Genomic DNA, 20383 nt, shown 5'->3' with positions numbered 1-20383 from the left:
CTGAGGTTGCCAGTGGCTACAATCATGTTTATTCACGTAAAACCATTGGTTGTTTGGCTTTATAAGCTTGGACAGCTACTGCTAGATGTCATGATTTAGCACAAGGAGTGTTACAACTGAGATGCATCTGCACTTTCTGCTGTATAATGTTAATTAATTAATTCAAATTTAGGGATGGAAAGGAGGCAACAAACTTCTTGATGTTATCACTCATATTTGCTCCCGTACATGAAACAGTTTCAGCCTCAAGCTTCAAGATTGTTCTGTGCTGATAATAGTCTCCTTTTCATGATTCAATACATGAGTAATCCAGTTTTCAGGTAGCTTATACATTAGACACAGTTGCTTTTAACGAAAGCCATGGGTTAAATCTGTCATTTTGTCACAGTGCAGCTAAGAGAGTGCAGTGTCACGAGTGGGAAATGAAGGTGCTCTCAAATCCTCAGTTGCAAAGTTATGTGCAAAATAATTACACATTCACACACTCTCCTACACTCACTCATGCATGCACATATTATCTAACAGGAACATGTTGTTCTTTAGGCCATATTATGTTTATTCCCATGAGAACACACAGACAACAGATGACATTCCAGCAATGAAAGATGATCTCTCGCTAATGACAAACGTATTGTTTAGCAAATGGAGTACATAGTAAGATGCTAAAATGTCACAGTGAAAATTAATACATTGATTGGACAAGCTTCTGTTAAAAAGGAAGAAAAAAACAAAGAAAAAATGTAATGTTAAATTTGGGAGTGGGAGATTTTAAACTTTGAGGAATATTTCTTTCCATAAATGATAATTGAATAAATTATTTGATAATATAGTGTAGAAATTTCATAATTTGCATGCCTAGAAAATACCCTGTTTCTTACTGTATTAAACTTACTAAGCAATGGGATGCATAAGGGTTGATTCATGCATGCAAGCTATGACATGTGTCCTTTCAAAGAAAAGTCAAAAATACTGTAGGCTATGCCCCTCACAGGACAAGTGTCGGCTTCCAAAACAGTAGTCACACGGGTCATAAACTATATTAAGCAAAAGACCCAGGGGTGGTTTTTTGGAACTGGGCCAAAGTGCAGATTGAACCAAATGTGTTCAACTCATGAGTGCAAAAGGTGAAAAGTTCAGGGGAAATAATTACAAAAAAAAAATATTGCAGGCAATGAGCTGGCCAGATATTGAACTCATTAAATAAGACAAAAAACCTGCTACTATCTTCAGAGGACTCAACTTTTATGTAGCCGAATAAATACCAAGGATGGATATCTTTTAAATATTTAAAACAAAAACAAAACAAACATAAAAGGATACACCGAGTATTTCATTTTGCTTGTGGAGCATTTGAAATATTCATGTGCATGGTGTATAAAAATCAAGAACATTTCACATAGCAGTTGAGCATAGATGTTTCATATAAATATTTGAATCTACATTTGAATGTCACTTTTAACTAGGACTGACATACATCAGCCAGTTAGCGGTGGCTAGGTCGGTGGCTAGGTGGGGGGTTGGGGGGAGGTGGGGGTCAGCGTGAAGTCACCTCATGGGAAATTGTGCTTTACAAACCAAGAAAAGGGCTTGGAATTAATGTTTTAGTTACTGCAGCAGGGAATAGAATTAAATGTGTTTAACTAGTCAAGAAGATCTCAAAATAATTAGACAGCATATAGCTTTTTACCAGCATTTGCCTATTGTTAATTTCAAACCCTGAAAATGAGTATAAAATGAGGTACTAGCTGGTTTCTTTTGGGTCAAGGCCCCCAGTATGTTGGGGAAACAATTAGACACACACAATAATGGTATTTGCGACAGTACAACCATGAGGAAGGTGTGAACAAAGAACAAATTTGGATAAAGTTTGCCAGTACACTGCCTTTTATAGAACAATTTCATAAGTTCTTCTCTTGCCTACACAAACTAGAGGCCTTATACATTTCCTCCTGGGTGAACTGACACAGTAACAACAACACTGACAGAGAAAGGAAATAATAACCTCCCACATTTAACAAAATTATCAATAACAAGGTTCTGTTACCACTCAGAAGCTGCTGTCAGACACATTAGCTGAGTTATGAGACTGTTCAAATGAAGCTGAATCGACAAACTCTAAAATGAGAATATTGGAGTATCCATAATAAGCCCATGGTACTCTGTCATGGCTACCAGTTTCAGCTCAAGTTTACATTATACAACTTCAGCCGTTATAGCAGTAAGTGGTCGTTAAGATTATAAAAAGACAATCTGAACCACCAACCGTTAAGTGTAGATATAGATACGGTATGTGTGTGTCTGTGTATGTGTACTTACGTGTCTACAAAACCAATCTATACTATAGATTGACACTAGTAGAGGAGTATTGCATGAGGATGTCTTGTATCTCCAAGCACTGCAAAGGAACAAGCTGGTTGTTGACTAAATGAAGCATTGTATTGTCCTCTTGTTCAGTCTATCCTGGTGTTTTCAGCCACATCAGTCAGGCAGTCCATCAGCAAGGGGCAGATCCTCCAAAGCAGCAGCTGAGCCATTGGTCTCTCCTCTGTCACCCCTCTCCTGTGAATCTCTCTCCTCCTCATCTGGGCTGAGTGGGTCCTGTTCAGACAGACGATTTAGTGGGTCAAAAGTATGCATTTTCGGTTCAGGGCTGAGGAGCGAAAGCTGAGGCAATAGAGGCCCCTCCCGAAGCTTAGCAGCTAGCTCCTTGGCGCTGCAAGTGGGGGTGTTGGTCTCGTAGACATCGTGGAAGTTGTTGTAGTCTACCTCGTAGAAGCCCTTCTCCAGGGAGAGGACCGGTGTGAAGCGATAGCCCCAAAGCACCTCTGTGTCCAGGTAGGAACTTCGTGCCTGGCAGGTCATCCCTGTCACAGGTATGGACAGACGTATGTGTCCACATGCATACGCACAATTGGACAGGACAGGTAAACAGACACATACACACACACACACACACACACACACACACACACACACACACACACACACACACACACACACACACACACGGACAGATGGAGAGAAATGTAAGGAGAAATAGAGACAGGGTCAGTAAATTATAAATTGTTATGCAGGACCTGAACACAGAAAGGGTCAAGTTTGTGAAAGCAATGATGTTGGAAACAGCAATGACTTCATAAAAAGGTTTAGTTTGTTTGGGAAGTATGACCTCTTTGGCAGATAGAATACATACAAAGGTAAAAAAAAAAAATGTCAGTATTTTCTGTCTGAGGTGTGTTTTTGCCAATAAGCAAGTCAGGAAAAAAAATAAAAACATTGGCACATTTGGTTTTCAAGTTTAGCAACTGATCTTGTTTTGGAAATGGAAAAGGAGAAAGACTCGGCCTCCAGTGCCGTATGTTTAAATGAGCAGCTTTACTGTAAAATGTTACATTTTACTCATTAATTGTGCTGATTATGAATTTTGACACATTGCATGGCTATTTTTGGAAACATATTGGTTTGTAGGTATCAAGCAAGTGTGACATTTTGAATTATAGCAGTAAAATCATTAAAAAGCTGAGCTGCAAAACATTAGCCTTACAGCTACTGACCATAAAACTCAACAGATAAGAGATAAATACCAACTAGAGAATTGCAAACTACACAATTAATCACAGCGGAGATAGCCCATTAATGTAATGTATGAATCTTAATTTTAGTGGTAACAGGAGGCGCTCTCATTAGTGATTAGCAAGCTAGCCATTATATTTTCCCATGTGGATTTACCATTAGCATATATAACATGTAATGTGAATATTTTTAGAAACACGTGTATGTAACCTTTTAATGCTTAAACAAATGCCTGCCTAGATTGTGAATAAAGAAGAGGAAAGTTGTGGAAGGAATAGAGAGAAAACATGATATGTGCAACCAGAAAGTAGCATTTATTAGACCCACATAGCCTACTCTAATCTAGAAGCTTCATTCAAACTGTACCCATTTTTATTTAAAGCAAACTGTTGAAATTCTGCCAAAAAGAAATGCAAATTAGATGTGTTTCCATCAAACTGGTATGGATCAAATGAATTAGGCTTCACAAAGTTCTTAGTATAGACTTTGCTTTATGCATAGCTGTAATTAGCCAGTAAACATACCAGTGTTAGTAACCATGTGAACTTTGAATTAGAGTGAAGTCATTTTAAGGTACATTGTCACCATGTTTTTTTTGAATTTCCTATTGTAGGTTTATTGCTTTTACAGCTTGTTTTGTTTTAGGTCTATTTGATTTAATTATTTTAAATTGACATTTTGCGTCATGTATCTTGCATTATTTGTCATTTTGTTTTAATTTTATTCCAACTTGACCCTAGTTTTGTCTCGTGTGTGTTCAGTAGGACTATTTGGCTTTCTGTTGTGGTATTCCCTGGTATGTATCCCATTTCTGCTATTGCTTTATCTGTCAAAGCACTTTGTAAACTCTGTTTTTAAAGGTGGCATATAAATAAAGTTATTATTTAGTATGTAACCTAAGTTATGTCTGTATCATAATTCGTAGGGCACTAATTTGTAGGATATCATACAAACCATTGTATGTAGGTTTGGGTTACCCATTTATGGCATTAACTCTTTTCCAACAAAAGCAAAAAAACACCCCCAGTCCACGAAAACTTTTTTTTTTCGCAATTAAGAGCATTTTAATGCACTTTGCGGCACTTTACACCTTTTTTAACATGATACTTTAAAATGAGCATGGAACAATTGCTAATGAAGTGTTTAGCTTCTTAAGGAGACACATGACTGTTATCCATTTCTCACTCATTGTTTTGTGCTTTCACAAGACCGTCACCAGTTCACAGGTGTATCATGTTTAGCTAATGAGCCGTTAAAGTGGTCACAAGCTAACTACAGCAACAATGCTCCAAAGCCACCTGTCAAAGGGTGAGAAAGACTCATTTTGGGTGGAGTATCACTTTAAACTGGAAAACAACACTCATAATAGATGCTTTGCTCACCCAGCTGCTGAGTTACATAATGTTCTGTCTCTGTAAATACATAACATCACCACAAACATCAAGCATACGCTCTAAAATAGATGTAGATGCCAAACTGATATGGTGTCTAATGTCACGGTAGGAGGGGCTTTTGCACCTTTTCTTCAGCTTTCCCTCTGGATATGAGCGGCCTAGTTTCCACATTTAACTTGTGAAATGTTTGTTATTTCTGTGACTGGATCATCAAAGACAATATAACGTCTTTCAGTCCTCATGAGAAGGATTTTCTATAGTGTCTATTAAGGGCTGGCATATTGTTTGATGTGTTAGTTTTAAATTCTTAGTTTAGCAAATACTTTGGAGTCCAAATACATTATGTTGTGCTGTTGTGAGTATCTATTAGTGTCTTGTACTATTAGCATTTAAAAGCAGCCAGTCATTTTATTAAAGTTTGACACAATTCAAGAGTCCAGATGCCTTTGACATAATATTTCTAGGTGCTGTATAACCAGGATAACTGAGACTTTGCTACTACTGCTACTGCTGTATTGTGCTAATGTGTTGGTATAGTGTTGATTGTTGTGATTATGAAAATACATTTAAGAGTGGTACTTGCTGAGGGATGTGATCATTCAATACAAACAATAACAAAAAACCCACACACATGCAGAGACATTTTTCAGATACAGCTAGATGACTGGGGGGAAAACTGTAGAATATCCATATTCGATGACACACTTTCCATTTTTCACTACCAACAGTAGCACACATTGTATGATGTATGTGCTTCTCTTTCTTGTGCTGCTTAGTTCTTGGCTCCAAATCAGTGAATTAGATTTTTTCTCTTGCATCTTTTGTAAAAACAAAATACCCATCTTTGTTTTATACATTTGGTTGAAAAAGTGTGCTGCAGGGTGCGTAGGAGACACTTGTGCTGTGACGTGTTCATGTGCTTCAAGACTTGACATTTGGCAGATGAGCAGCAGCCATTGTAACAAAAGAGGTTACAGAATTCACATTATTCTTTTAGATGTTATGGCTCTCATTTCTCTGAAAACACAGCTTGTGAATGCACTGATGTCTGGCAGCTGCGCCTCAGGTTTTGTATGTACACATCTTCGCAACAGCACACGAACACATCATCACACCTCTGAGCAGCCTGCTACATTTTGTCCCAAATCTCTTTTTTATTTTCATTACCCAAACTTTGATAAATACTAAATACTAATTCTAAACTTAAATACAACAACAACAGCAAAATCAAACCAGGATGTCTTAAAAGAGATGACGATGAGTGTGGTGGCTTCTTGCAGTGCAAAAGCTGTAGCTGAGGATTACCACAGCCTGTAAACTCACACAGATTAGCGTCACCTAAACAATCAGAGCAGCCAGAACACTTTTTAGCTCAAATATAGTAAACAGGATAAAGCATGCAAATGCACCAGCATGATCTTTGAATGCAAATCATGTTAGCGTGAAGAAGAAAAAAATATAAGGTCATTGCTCTGTAACCAACAGACCTTTCTCATAACAGACTGACTTGTCAAACTCAGTTGTATTTATCAACTTTAATATTGACTGCTTTCCCTTTAGTCATGTCAGTTTCTTGGTATTGTGGATGTTGGTTTACTGGCACGCCAAAATGGAAAAGACTCATCATTCTTAGTAGTTACACCTTTGCTCAACCCCTGTTTCCATGTCAGAATGTCAGAGCGTCATTGAAGGTGTAACTGCTTCTCGCGTAGCACGTCATTAAGGGCCTATGACCTCCACCCCAGCATCCACCTGTAGACAAACTTTCCCCGATGGAAGGTTTTTTAACACCACACCCAATTCTCTGCTGTGTTTATCTCAACAATTCCAGGCAGCGATAAGCTCAGAGCCAATAGACTAGACATGTGTTTTATGTCAAAGAAAAGTTCAGACAGGGAAGCTATGTCAAGTGCACATGTTCTTGTTTTTTGTTGTTGTTGTTGGGTTTTTTTAATTATTTGCAGTAAGCCTGTTGCTCTGTGGTTTAAGGCTTTTTAGTACACACTCCCATTAGGGGTGTGCCATATCGTATTGTTCATGATAATACCGGTATATTTTTATGATAAAAAAAATGCATATTGAGATTTCAGTATTTTGCCATATCGTTAAGAACATCGCTGTAGCAAAATTACCCTGAAATATCATGATATTCTTTAAGGGCCATATCGCCCACCCCTAACTCCTATGTCCTGACAAAGCTAAGAATTGGCATGCAATTGGTATAGTGGCAACTAAAACTTGATTTACATGGGTACCACAAGCCAAGACGCTGAGAGCCTGTTTCATGACAAATTTTTAGCTCTATGAGTTGAACTGTACATTAGTCGGTTGGTTGTGGGGTCGGTGGGGCAGTGAGAGTGGTCTACATCAAAAAAGTCCATAACTTCTGGATTCATGTACCAGACAAAACATTATAAGAGGACAAAGACACAGATATATAAGAAAACAAACATAAACACACACACACATACATACACACACACACACACACACCATTTGCCACGTCCTCTTTCACAATTCATAAACCAGATATTAAGGGACACATTACTGTAGCATTAACAAGTGTTTGTGAGGTTGCAGTGTGTTCATCTTTTAGCTTAATTAAATAACTAACTATATATAAAAACACATTGATTATCTTTGATTATCAGCAGTTTATCTGTAATGTTAACCCCAACACCATTCGTGTTTAAAGAAATTACTTCCATATTAATCTTGCATGATGGCATAGAGCAAGCATTATTTTATATATAAATAATTTACTGTGAAGGAAAAAGGAGACAAAGCAGCTACAAAGCTGCTATCTTCAGAGACACTTCAATAATGAAAACAAGGTTTGTTGTCAGCAACAATGACGCACATGACTGGGCTCCGGGCTCAACAGAGCAAGAACAAGAAATGATACAATAAACTGCAGCATAATCCTGTTTTTTTTTTTCAAGGTAGTTAAGTAATTTCATAGAATGACATTGTAGGGGCTACCAAAAGTAATTACTTAAATTAGTTTTATGAAAGTACTCTTCACAAAGATTAGATACAAAAAACAGATGCATAAAGGCGCATAAACATCTTGAGTCCAGATCCCTTGGCTAGAAGGTTTTGGTAACACAGAATACAGTTTGGTTGCTGCTTAAGTGTCCACAGATGATGAATACATTTCCCATCTATTAAAAGCCTTGCCACTTTTGAAATGTTTAAACACTGGGGAGTCAACATTTTTTTTTTGTATGATAAACTAAGACACTGGGCTACAGCGGCCTTTTTGAATGCTCCAGGTACCAGTACCAAAACAGCATGAATAAAGCTGCAGTGTTTTACAAGGTGCTACTGTCTTGTCTATCAGTGCCTATGTGCCATTTTCAATAGTATATTTATTTTTTTACTGCATGAGAAAATAGAAGTGTGGTTTGACAGAGAGTGTAGAGTGCAAGTTGTGTAAGCCTCATGGTCAAAGCGTGAAAGTTGGCAGCACAACATAGACTATTTTCAGTACCAAGTTAGGTACACCTGTGCATGTAGAGCTGAGAATTACATGCACAGCTCAAATTTTACTTGCGCTTTGCCCCTTAATCATAAGGTTAGATTGAGTTTGTTCTTTAAGAAACTAAAAAAAAGAGGTTTATATTTAGTTTTATGATCCTCATTTTAACTATGATATATTAAACATTATGGTTATGAGCTTCAATTTCATACTTTCATGGTGTTATGGTATTTTGAAACTGCTCTGCATTCATTAACAGATAATGCCATTTAGTTGTTTTTATTTTTTAATATTTTCAATGGTGCAATTAGGTTGTGTCCTCAAGTAGCAGGGCAGAATAGTTTTCACGAAGTGATCGACTTTTTTATCCCGAATTCCGTGGGAGTGCCTGAGAAACAAATGTTGTTGTTGATTTTCAGAGCCTGACTCACAACTATGCTTAAAACCACAGGCTGGATGTCAACAGAGAAAACAAGTGATGGCCAGCCATTAAAATGAAGCCATTTCACCACCCACTCGTCTGTCACTACCAAACTCTGTGACAGCAACCAATTTATGATGCAGTAAATATTCTGTTTAATAATGAGTTTTACTCAACGGTATAAAAAGCCTGCGTAATTCTTGGACCTCATCAGATGCGTTTTTTAATCTTTCTTAGTTTGACTGAGTTTATGAGATAATTACTTGCTTGTTATGAGCCATAAATGTTAATTCTCAAAGAAAAAAATAAAAAAGATGTTTGTATCTCCACTGGAACTACTCCTAGAATTTAAGAATATTAATATACTTTTATTGTTGGATCTGATAAAAATTATATATTTTTTGAAGCATTGGTCTTCTATTAAATGACACCTACACTGACAGCAGATTAATCACTTTTAAAATTGCAAGTGTTATCATTTTGCTATAAATTTGAATGTTGGTGACCTTAAGGTCTATATACCTCATTATTATCAATAAATACTACTAACTAAAGGCTTTAATCACAACAGTGTTTGATAACACTGTTGTGATGGCAAAAGCTATATAAAAATAAATAAATACTGTAATTGAGCTATCTTTTAACTCCCTGAATGGTGCTCTGTGACCTGTTTTACAAGTCTCATTAAAGTTTACATGGGAAGACAGTCGGGGGGAGGGCATATTGGTACAGTGCCTAGCGGTCAAGGACAATGACGATATAGCCCTTGCATGATGCCATGGTTTCTGCCGGTGAAGCGAAAGGTGATTTAATGCCTGAGTCAAGTATCCAGCAGCGTGAGCAGGAAGCATGATGACTACTGGTGCTTTGGAGGAAGGAAAAATAAATAAATAAATAAAAATGAAGTAGAGCAGAAATGTTCAGATGCATGCAAAGCCATGCCTGATCACATTAGGGAGCTTGGTGGTTTGTACGAGTAAAAAAAAAAAAAAAACAAACACAAAAAACCCCAATGGTATGCATAACAACAAATGCTCCAAATCAACCAGTGTGTCTCATTTACTAATGCAAAGTATAATCGCAACCAATAAATTAAATTAGTAACATGTATAATGCATTGTATTCAAAATGAATGGATTGTAATTAGTGTTTGAACAAAGCCAATAAACAATGCAGCAAAGGCATATAAACAATACTTGATTTAGCCACAGAAAATACATTAGGACAGCATATTATTAGCTAGCTGTAGTCCATCAGGCTGTAAAGGTTTCTGTATCCACTTCATTATAATTATGAATGACAAGGGGATTGATGTCCCATACAAGGTTTTTCCAAAAATGACAAAACATCGGCTTTGAATATCATAAATTGAGAGTTTTTGAAAATCCCTTTGTATGACACATGGGCGTCACAATCTGCTGTTATTTCGGTTTGATTGCTGAGATGGAGACATTGTTATCTTGCAGCCTTGACTACAGTCTCATGTCGGAAAATAGAAGCTTTGTGGAACTTTACAGAAACACCTCGTCATGTCTGCCTCCTAAATGTAACCAGCCTGGAGCGCTTTTTAGAACTGCTTGGCCTTTACCCAAAACACAGACCAGCAGTGTGGGTGGCTACACTTCATTCATTTTGAGATAAACAATATCAAAGACATAACCTTGAAGTAGCAACAGTGGAAATGCGGGCTGCAGTGAGTATAGAGAAACATTTGCTAGGCTGCGGCGTGCTCAGCTTTGAATCGCCTGCCTCAGCAAAAATAAAGAATACTTTCGTGTAAAATGTGTTGATAAAGACAGAACTGCAGTTGTAGGGGTAATGGAAGAAACTATCGCCACCTTCCTCACAAACATTTATCAGGTGTTATGAAATTGCTGAATAATAAAATCCACATTAAAAGCTGTACTAACTTTGAAGTGAGATGCATTAACAGTATTTATGTCTCACTCTCAAACTGTGTTATCTGATAGCATAGTTAGTCTTTCTGTCTTTTCATCCATTACAATGGTATCTTTTGCAATCTGCTGCACTTACAGATACTCATTCCTGCCCCCCCTCCTTTTGAGCAATTCATATTTCCATGTGAGCCTCTTCTCTCTTTCCATCCATTTATCCATCTTCCCATCCCTCCCACTCAGCTCACTTCCTGCGTCCAACATTTCATTAATCTCTGTCTCTATCCATCCACCCATCACCCATCTGTTCTCCTATTCCACCTTTACCCTTTCCCACTTTCATCCCCCAGTGTGTCATACCTGTGGCCTCCACCATGCCCTCGAGGATAACCACAATCTCGAACTCCTCCTTCTCCATTTGTGCCAGCGTCATCTCCCAGAAGGGGCTCTTCTCATTGATCTCGTGAGAGATGATAAGCGGTGACACAAGGAACAGCCGGTCGTCTCCCGTGTCAAAGCCGATGTTGATGTCAGTCTGGTTGAGTGGGATGAACTCCCCCTCCTTGGTCTGCTGTGAGCGGATCAGCTTCGCTCTGATCGATGCCTCCACGATGTGAGAGTTCCTCAGGTCCCCCACCCGAAACATCAGGCACATCTTGTTGTCTCGCACTGATATGACAGCGTTGTGCGAGAACATGAGGGTCTCGGCGCGGTTCTTTGGCTGTGAGATCTTGACAAACATGCAGCCCACCATCATGGCATTAACAATGGAGCCCAAGATGGCCTGCACCAAAAGCAGTATGATACCCTCTGGGCATTTTTCTGTAATTACGCGATAACCATACCCAATGGTGGTCTCTGTTTCAATGGAGAAAAGGAAGGCTGACACAAAACTGTTAAGGTTCTCCACACAGGGGGTCCAGCCCTCCTCATCGGCGTGCACCAGATCCCCACGGATTAGCGCTATCAGCCACCACAGAAAGCCAAAGAAAAGCCAGTTGACTACATAGACCAAGGTGAAAATGAAAAGACTAAGACGCCAGCGTAGGTCCACCAGCGTAGTGAACAAGTCACTGAGGTATCGGTAGGTCTCTTGCACGTTTCCGTGATGAACGTTGCACTTGCCGTCCTTCTGCACATATCGCTGACGTGGCTTCTTTGCCGGGTCAGAAATCAAGTGGGTTCGCTCTGTTGATATCTGAGCCTCCCGCAAGTGTTTAGGAAGCTTTTTCACCTAAAGGGAAGATAAAAAGAGAGGCAGAGTGAGGAAAGAAGGCATGAAGGCAAAGCAAGTAAAAAAAAGATGCAGAGGGAAGAGTAGCAATTTCAGGTTTTCTCAACATGGGTATATTTTTCAGAAGCCAGTTTGATTTCTTTTCATTAATATTTTCTCTAAAGCTATATTGAGTTTGTACTGGACGATGTAGGTGTTAACCTTTTTAATGAGATTTTCTTTTAGCCTTTGCAAAAAAAAAAAAAAAAAAACCCTCACTGCCCTGTGCCGCTGGCGGGGAGGCAAATAAAATTACGAGCAGTTATAGTCACTGCTCCATGCTGCTCCACAATGACATTGTAGGTGTCAGTGTATGCACACATATATGGGGGGAAAGAGAGTGCGGACAAAACAAGAACACAAGGACACCCAGGTCTTTGTCTATGTTGGCTCAGCTCCAGCGAGGCGATCTGGCTCCACAGCTGTGCCCTGAATCCCTCCCTGTCCCCTGTGTTCCCTCCCCTCGCACCCTATGGGACATTGGCAGGCTGAATAGGAACAGATCCTCCAATCCTTCCCTGACAGACCCTTATGGCATCTTCAAAGAGTGTCATATGCCTGAGCACCCGTATTGCACATATCTAGAAACCGGTTTTAATGCACATACATGCAGGATTCCATTATATTTTAGAACGTTTAAGGTGTAGAAAAACAGTGACTGCTACACAGACCCGGCAATGTCCCTTTTTTTCGACGCATATATACATACAGACCGAAAGACACACATACAGGAGGACAAAGTTGCAATGCACCTTTCAAACCAGCTAACGACATTTTTGCAGCACACTGACACTGTCCAATGTGAGTTGATAATGGAAATGCATTGTGTCTAGGCAAAAAAACAGCCACCTTGCCCTATGAATCTCTCGATCCCAGAGGACACCTGGGATCCACAACCCTCTGTGCTCACATCACCAGAAAAAAATAGTTTTGTCCTATTGTTGTTACACCCACTGCTCTATCACAAAGACAATCACTCTCACAGTTCAGCCGAGGAAGGACATAATCTAAGCCTCTACAATATCCTTGCAGTGCCTTCGATTTCAGGGCCTGTATAATAAAATCTGTCAGACAGCTTTATTCACAAGGGTTTCTCTGAGAAGTCATGTGCTGTATCCCCGCTGTCCTGTGTACACACTCGGTCAGGCCTGCATGTGCAGTATTGAGTTTTCACATATTGATTTGCAGTGATCCCCATTTAAGGAACAATTTGACAAAGAGGAATTGAAAGACAATGCTTATTGACCGGCATCGCAATTAGTAGCCTGATGACGATGCATTCACCAAATGTCAATGGGCTCCCTGATAACCGACTGTGCCCAGAGATACATGATCAAAAATAGATTCGGGACGCAGTCAGTCCCTTGATTTCTTTTAAAAGCGAAACTTTTCATTGACTACATTTGTTAATCTTGTTGTTCTTTTAGTGTTGTTGATCACTACTTCACAGCTTTTAAAGGAAAACCAGCTAAAAGAGGTCCATTTATCTTGGGGGCTAATTGAGTGATAGATGAAGCTGTCACATGCGATGCCGTCCAATCTTTGGTCCTTGGAGTCAATATGCTTTGTGGGGGTGATGGTAGATAAACAAATTAATTATTTCTCTCTGTGTGGCAGTGGTAAGTGCTGGGTGTTTTTTCTCATTGAGTCCTTCTGGCTGCACTTGGGTACACAATGCAAGTTCCCATCAGCTGGGTGCAACTCCACCATCCGTTATTGGGAGTGAGTGGGGTGTCTTTTTCTTGTCTCTCTATCTCCACTGCCAAGTAATATGAGCTATATATTTATGTGAACAAGGGTTTGGGTTAGTGGGGCTTGATCTATAATCTATATTGCTTATTTAGTCTATAAAGTATGTATAGACCATATCTCCTGTGTATCAAACAGCTTTTTTTATCCACCTCGGTACCTCCATTCTTGAAAGCTATCTATCTGGATTTCTTATTCACAGTCATTGCACTATCCTTACTAATCGTTCCCATCTCTATACATATTCTCTATCTCTTTTTCATCCTTTGCTCACCCCATCGCCATGCCGCCTCTATCTCACATCATCTCTCTTGTGTGTCACACTTTCTCTCCCCACTGTGGGGAGTTATCACTATCATGTTTGACCAGTGGTAACTGTGCATTGTACCTGTGCAGGCGTGACTCCTATCTCCATGTTGTGGTCCATGAGGACTCGAGAATCTCCTGCCATCCTCAGCTGAAGCTCAACACCTGTAAGACATGTTTGAAAGTGAGTTGGATTTAGGCTCTTAAACAAACACATTCATAAGCTATTATAGGCATTTTGTCATCATTTGAAGCAGCACTATGAGGTTCCATTCAGTCATTAATGATTAAAATGAACAATTCAACAGAGAATACAGGTCAAAGCTACAGTGCCCAAACAGCTCTTATACAAGCTTTATCCATTAGGCCTTTCAACCTTTCAACCCTCAGCAATATGAGTTACACACACATTATGTCGCACTAACAATGTTGTGCTGATAGATAGTGTAACCCCCCCCCAGGCTCATTAATTTCCACCTGTCATTGAAATTGCTCCAATTTATCAATATGTCAATATTTCCCAAGCAGCATGATTAGAACACATAGAAACCTACGAGAACCGTTTGAACTATAAGCTTTTAAAAGGTCAAATCTCCTACAGAGTAAGATGTTTGCATTGTAGATGGTATGGTTTTTGGTCTCAGTGTTATACTCTGTGCCTTGTGTTTTGTGTGTGCTAAATGTACATATCCAATTGTTAAACAACAAATTGTCCCACTGGGGACAAATAAGTTATTGACTGATTGAGTGTTTCTGTTAGTTGTGATATTTTATTGAAATAGTCTATGTGAAGGTTATTTTTTTTAACAGATACGGCAGGTAAGCTGGCGGAAACTGTTGTCACTGCTATGACATCTTGTTCAAAACTCTAGGAATAGCCTTGTAGTGTATGTGGATAATTCATTTCCTTTTTTAATTACTTTTGTAAAAAATTAACTAGAATCAGGTAGTCTCTGTGCTGTCATCAGCCAATCCAACAGTAGAGCCAAAATTTAAATTATAACTTAACTTAAATATAAGGAATGCAAAATTAACAAGCTTCTGCCGAGTGATAAATGATTCTGTTTGAGACTACATGTTCTTAATAGAAATTCATTTTTACACTAACATTTTGTTCTGGTTTTTTTAGTAATTTATGAAAATTGCCACAAAAATCAATGCAAAAAAAAAATCATGATCTCATGAACGCTAGTAATGAGCAAGACAGTTCAATCTGAGGATTAATGGTAGCTCGGGCAACAGCTCTGCTCTTTCACATTCATAATGTGAGGGTCTGTCAAAAGCTTTGATTCCTCTTAAAAATCATATAATGACTAGTATTTTTATACAGAATATCATCCATATTCAAATAGAGTGGCCTACTTTTATCCACCAAAAGGGACCATTGCCAAATCAATTCAACTTTCATGCTGTTACTATCAGTGGAACTGTGTTCAGTTCAACTCTCTCATCACAGCAATGTTAGTTCACTAGAAAATGCACAATGTTGGTGCACTACAAAATGCTCCACATGAATTAGCCTGCCTGAAATACATTTCCTTTTTTATCAATATAATTAGACAACACTTTTAGACCTCATTGCAGTATGCCTGAAGGGATGACAATAATCAGTAAGTCAGCCAGTTGGTCGGTTCACCACTTTGGTCCAGACTGGAATATCACAAGAATTTTGTACAGGTGTTCATGGTCCCCAGAGGCAGACTCCTTTTGATATTGGTGATCCCAATAACTTTCCCTGTAGTACCATCATTAGGCTATGATTTGTGGTCAACACACACTGTCAACACTGTCATCCCAACTCACCAAATATCATCACTTAGTCAGTGTTCACAGACGCATTATAAACTGAAGCTGCCCACCAGCGTTTCAGACTGCAGTAAGTGGTGCCGTCCAGCCGACCGGCGCCGAATCAATCTGCCGCGAAAGGTGCTGCCCAGCCGTGTGATAAATTGACGTTGGCTGCCGGTGTTTTGTAATGCCACAAAAGGTGACGGTACCTCACGACTTTGAAATGGAAACAAGCTGTTGTGGTCCTGACTGGAATATCTCAGCAACTACTGTATGGATTGCCATGAAATCTGTTACAAAAATCTGTTAAAATATCTATTAATCCAACACTTTAATTCAGACCCTTAAAATTTATGACATTCCCATTAACCTTAGCTGTAGGCTTCTTTGTGTTTAGTATTAATAAGCAACTGTTAGCAATGCAAAGAGGGAAGATAGTATGCATTGTACCTGCTAAATATCAACATGCAGGAATTGCCACTGTGAGCATGTTAGCATATGCTGATCTTAGCATTCAGCTCTAAGTACAACTATGTTTAAGCACGGCCTCACAGAACTATTAGCATGGCTGTAAACTGTTGGTTTGAAAACATATTTATCTTGTTTTCACACAGCTGCAATAGTGGCAACTAAAGAATGATGAATATATTTTATGGTTATGTTTAAGCATTCTCAGCAGGACAGTTTCTGCCTAAAGGTATGCACAAATTGGGCTGGAGATGTGAGAACTTATGTGGTACAAACAAAGTAGCACTCCCAGGAGGAAAAACAAATAACTTGAAACGTACATGCATTTTCTTTGAGACAGGGTTGATATTTTCATTAACACTGTGCCTAAATAACCAGTAATGACGAGTAGATGCATTTGCAGCTTGCCTTGTAAAAATACATCCATACTGTAAAGTATTGGCACATAAATGGCAAAATATTAACTTGTTTAAATTTAAACTTACAGCATATATGTATGCAGTGAAAAATACACAAATTGCTATTTTAGAAGCTAGAAAAGCTAGTTACTTCTGCTAGTACTCTTTATTAAGGGAAGTACAACTATGATTAACCATTCCGCCTGGCTTCACTCCCAGGTCATCAAAACATGCTCCGGTATCACTTTAGCCTCAAATCCGCTAACATCTGGCTTTTTAATGCAATGGGAAAGTGTACAATCAGCATTCATACCCAGGTCAAATAACTCTGCAGTAGACATGGGTTTTTATCGCCTCTGGCTCTGATTGGCATTGATAGGAACGCAACACCCGGGTAAATGCGGTAATTTCAGCTCCTTAACCGGCGAGATGCAATGACGCACTACCACTAATTACTGTCTGTGTCCTCCGACGCAGTGCTTAAACACTGATCCAAATACATCTGCACCGAGTTTGAAAGGGGGATTTAATAAGTAAGAGATAAATAATGAGGAGAAACCACTGAAAAGTACAACATCCGTCGTAGCGGAACCAAGTGCTTCTGCCCAAGCATCAAAATATGATGAGTTGGGATGAGATCACGCTGAACCATCAGAGAAATAAAACAACACAATTGATTTGTATGTCCCCGGTACACATGCATAATAAAACTGCATGATAAAAGTTCATTTTCACAGCTGGAAGACCCAAGTAAAGGATTAGCTGAGAACATCACATGGGAGATGACCCAGTGTCCACTGTTGGCTAATTTGCCTGTACAACGAAGCAGGCTCAGCTGCAGTGTTTTTAACAGTGTCATTTTCTCAAAGAGCACGCTCATCATTGCCAGCATCGCCAGTTGCTGCGACTAAATGTGCCCACATGCAGACACAACCGTGCACACACAACCGTGCACACACACACAAATCTCTCTAAATAAAAAAACACACTGCTCTCATCCTGCTCCACCACGGCCACAGCACCCTTCAGATCAGAGGCAGTGATTGCTTTCTTAATCAGCTGGAGACAGAGAAATTAATACTTACTGTCACAGAAAATCCAGTCTCCTATTGTACTTTACATTTAGTCTAATATAAAATGAGTGTACATATTATCTTTGTGGTTGTTTTTAGCTCCACCGGAGCGACTAGGTGATGTGCTGACAGTCTATGTGTGATGTGGTTTTAAAGAGTATTTCTCTGCTTCGGAGTTGTATGCTGAACCAGGTATTTTTAAACATCTGTTATGTGAGGTCCAAAGTGACAGGAGAAGTAGAACAGGAACCCTTTCAATGTCTCCTGAATGATGTGGGATTTAATAAAAGCCACAGCTGTAGTTATGGAGGGGAGTAGGGGTGTGAAAGTGTGGGGGGAACCTCAGATAAAGCCCGAATTTTAGCAGCATACCTTTGGAGCTCCACAAGAGGCAATTAACTTATGGAGCCCTTGGGTGTTGTTTGAAAATCAACTACTTTTAATTTACTAAAAGAACAAGGGAAACGCAGGGCCTTGTAACCGATCACGCAAAAGAACATGGGTAAATTACTTTTGCCGCCTGTTCCTGACCTTAACAACATCTGACATTTCTTTGTCATCTGTCTTTGATGTTACTCTATTTGATCGCCGACAAGTGAGGAGAGGGAATGCAAAGTCGAGAGTGGAGAAGTGAGAGGACCGCGTCACAAATCAGATCCACACAGGAATGTAGTGTTGACATTGATGGTCTAAAGCAAAGGGCAGAGTGACGTGACAGGCATCTGAGCAGGGGAAAGACAGACAGACGGACAGCAGAGGCGTGGGACGCACACACACCGAGCCTCAGAAAAAACCTTCCTGAATACATTAAAGGGGTTGCAAGGTCTCGCTTTCTGACTCATTTTAGGTTCTCTCATGAATTAAACATGGCTCCGTTGAGATTTGTGAACTCCAGACCTGTGTGTATTTTCAGCGAGGCTGTGATTGCAGTGTCTGTTCGCAGCAGCCGACTCAACAAGGCCAAATCAGAGGTGTTCGAATATGGATACCAGCCGGGGTGTTTTATCTTGGCGCTTTAAGAGGGTAACAAGCATTTATCTTGTTACCGGGAGAGTGACAGGATGCTTTGGCTGAATTGTGTTTGGGTCCTGATAACAAGAGCACTCATCTGTTGTGCTTAAAGCCAAGGGGTACTAGTAAACCAGGGAACTTGCTTCCTAAGGGATATCCACAGGACATACATTTTCCTTATTTGCTGACGCTGCACACTGTAAACAATAATCTGCACAGAGCACAGCAAAATGTGGCTCTTTTCCTTCTAACCTGTGGCAAGCTCTATAATTTTCCCCCAGGGCATGTATTGCACTGAATAGCACTGGCTTCATGATTTAATTTTCTACATTTTCAGAACTTCCCAAACTTGTGTTGTCAGCTCTGTGTGCAGTCCGGAAAGGTAAGGACCGACATGACGCTGAACCAAGAGGTTTTTATCAATACTAATGACGGCTCTAATAAAACCCCTTGCAACAGATTAATTACCTACATTGTAATTCTCACTTAATCAACATAATTGCAAACACTTTCATTCAATGCATTACTTTTTTATTCCCATTATATGGAGGTAATCAATTTAGTTTTTCTAGCCTGTGGAGGAACACTGCTTCCTGTTTAAAATTTGCACAGGCGTGCTTGTTTTGCAAATGCTGAGAAAGCTGCTTCCTATCTTCAAATTTTTGACTTTTCAGAAAAAAACAAAAATCAGCAGAATTATATATATTTATATATAGCATATATGCATTTCAGTAACCCTTCTACACACTCTCGCCTGACAGTGGTGCTTATGTTTTCCCTGCGCCTCGTTTGTGTTGTAACCCTGCCGCCGAGCATGACAGGGTTACAAATGGCAGTAAGATGTTGCAAACTCAGCAGGATCCCTTAGTTTACAACACAAATTTGACTATTGGTGGGCGCTCATCCATAGATTTTGAGGTCATAGCTTGCAGTTTTCTGTCAGTTCATCAAATACAGTGCTGACACGGGAGAGACAGAGAAAAATGCAAAAAAAGAAAGTAAAGGGGAAAGAAAAAAAGGAGGTAAAATAGAAAGACAAAAGTTGTAGCAGAGCTGAGCTTTTAAGACTATTGAAACAGCAACTTTAGGCACCGAATCACTGCATCTGATTGATATCTACACGGGGACGGTTGTTCCAGCTTATCTGCTGTCTCTGCTCCTCTGCCATGGAAGCGCTAGAACTTTCTATTTCCTTGATTCCCTCCTCTCCTTCACTCTTACCCTTGAGTGAAGGCAAAGAGTCATGGTTACTGGGCCTGTCATGATTATGTCTCAGGCTAACATTGGCCCATAAAATAACGTGGCCTCATCCCTATCTCTGCTCACTTATGACACTTTGAGGTCGGGCGGGTCAAATGACTAAAAACGTCCCCAGCTAGTTTGGCTCCAGGCCCAGCAAACACACATGCACGCATGCATACACACAGTAACACACACACATCATACCATCCCTCCCTCCCATTTTCCCATTATGCCCGATAGTGAGCTGAGTGTATCCAGTTGTGTCCTTCTCATGGATGACCTTCTCTGGAGTGACACTGCTGCACCGAGAC

At 39.6% G+C, this 20383-nt stretch overlaps 2 protein-coding genes across 2 annotated transcripts in view; both read right to left on the bottom strand.

The window, feature by feature from the left end:
* Nucleotides 1-2294: 2294 nt before the first annotated feature.
* Nucleotides 2295-14249, bottom strand: kcnj5 (potassium inwardly rectifying channel subfamily J member 5). The gene is made up of 3 exons (XM_042486463.1): nt 14175-14249; nt 11125-11998; nt 2295-2864 (listed from the first exon to the last, which is right to left on the bottom strand). The coding sequence occupies exons 1-3, from the start codon at nt 14235-14237 to the stop codon at nt 2479-2481; spliced, it is 1323 nt and encodes a 440-aa protein (XP_042342397.1). The 5' UTR covers nt 14238-14249; the 3' UTR covers nt 2295-2478.
* A 5677-nt stretch (nt 14250-19926) lies between these two features.
* The window catches only part of LOC121943404 (tumor necrosis factor receptor superfamily member 19-like), a 14861-nt gene continuing 14404 nt past the window's right edge, over nt 19927-20383 (bottom strand). Inside the window, exon 7 of the mRNA XM_042486928.1 lies at nt 19927-20052. Coding sequence (XP_042342862.1) covers nt 19927-20052 — 126 coding nt within the window. The remainder of the gene's footprint in view (nt 20053-20383) is intronic.

Source organism: Plectropomus leopardus, chromosome 5 (genome assembly GCF_008729295.1).
Source record: "Plectropomus leopardus isolate mb chromosome 5, YSFRI_Pleo_2.0, whole genome shotgun sequence".
NCBI lineage: Eukaryota > Metazoa > Chordata > Actinopteri > Perciformes > Serranidae > Plectropomus > Plectropomus leopardus.
The sequence above is the reverse complement of the archived record's forward strand: the minus strand, read 5'-3'. Positions and strand labels throughout refer to the sequence as shown.

Coding starts and splice junctions, on each gene's coding strand:
- kcnj5 (XM_042486463.1), bottom strand. CDS start 14,237: ATGGCAGGAGATTCTCGAGTCCTCATGGACCACAACATGGAGATAGGA. Junction 11,999..14,174: donor TAGGAGTCACGCCTGCACAG/GTACAATGCACA, acceptor TCTTCCCTTTAG/GTGAAAAAGCTTCCTAAACA. Junction 2,865..11,124: donor GGGCATGGTGGAGGCCACAG/GTATGACACACT, acceptor TACCTGTGACAG/GGATGACCTGCCAGGCACGA.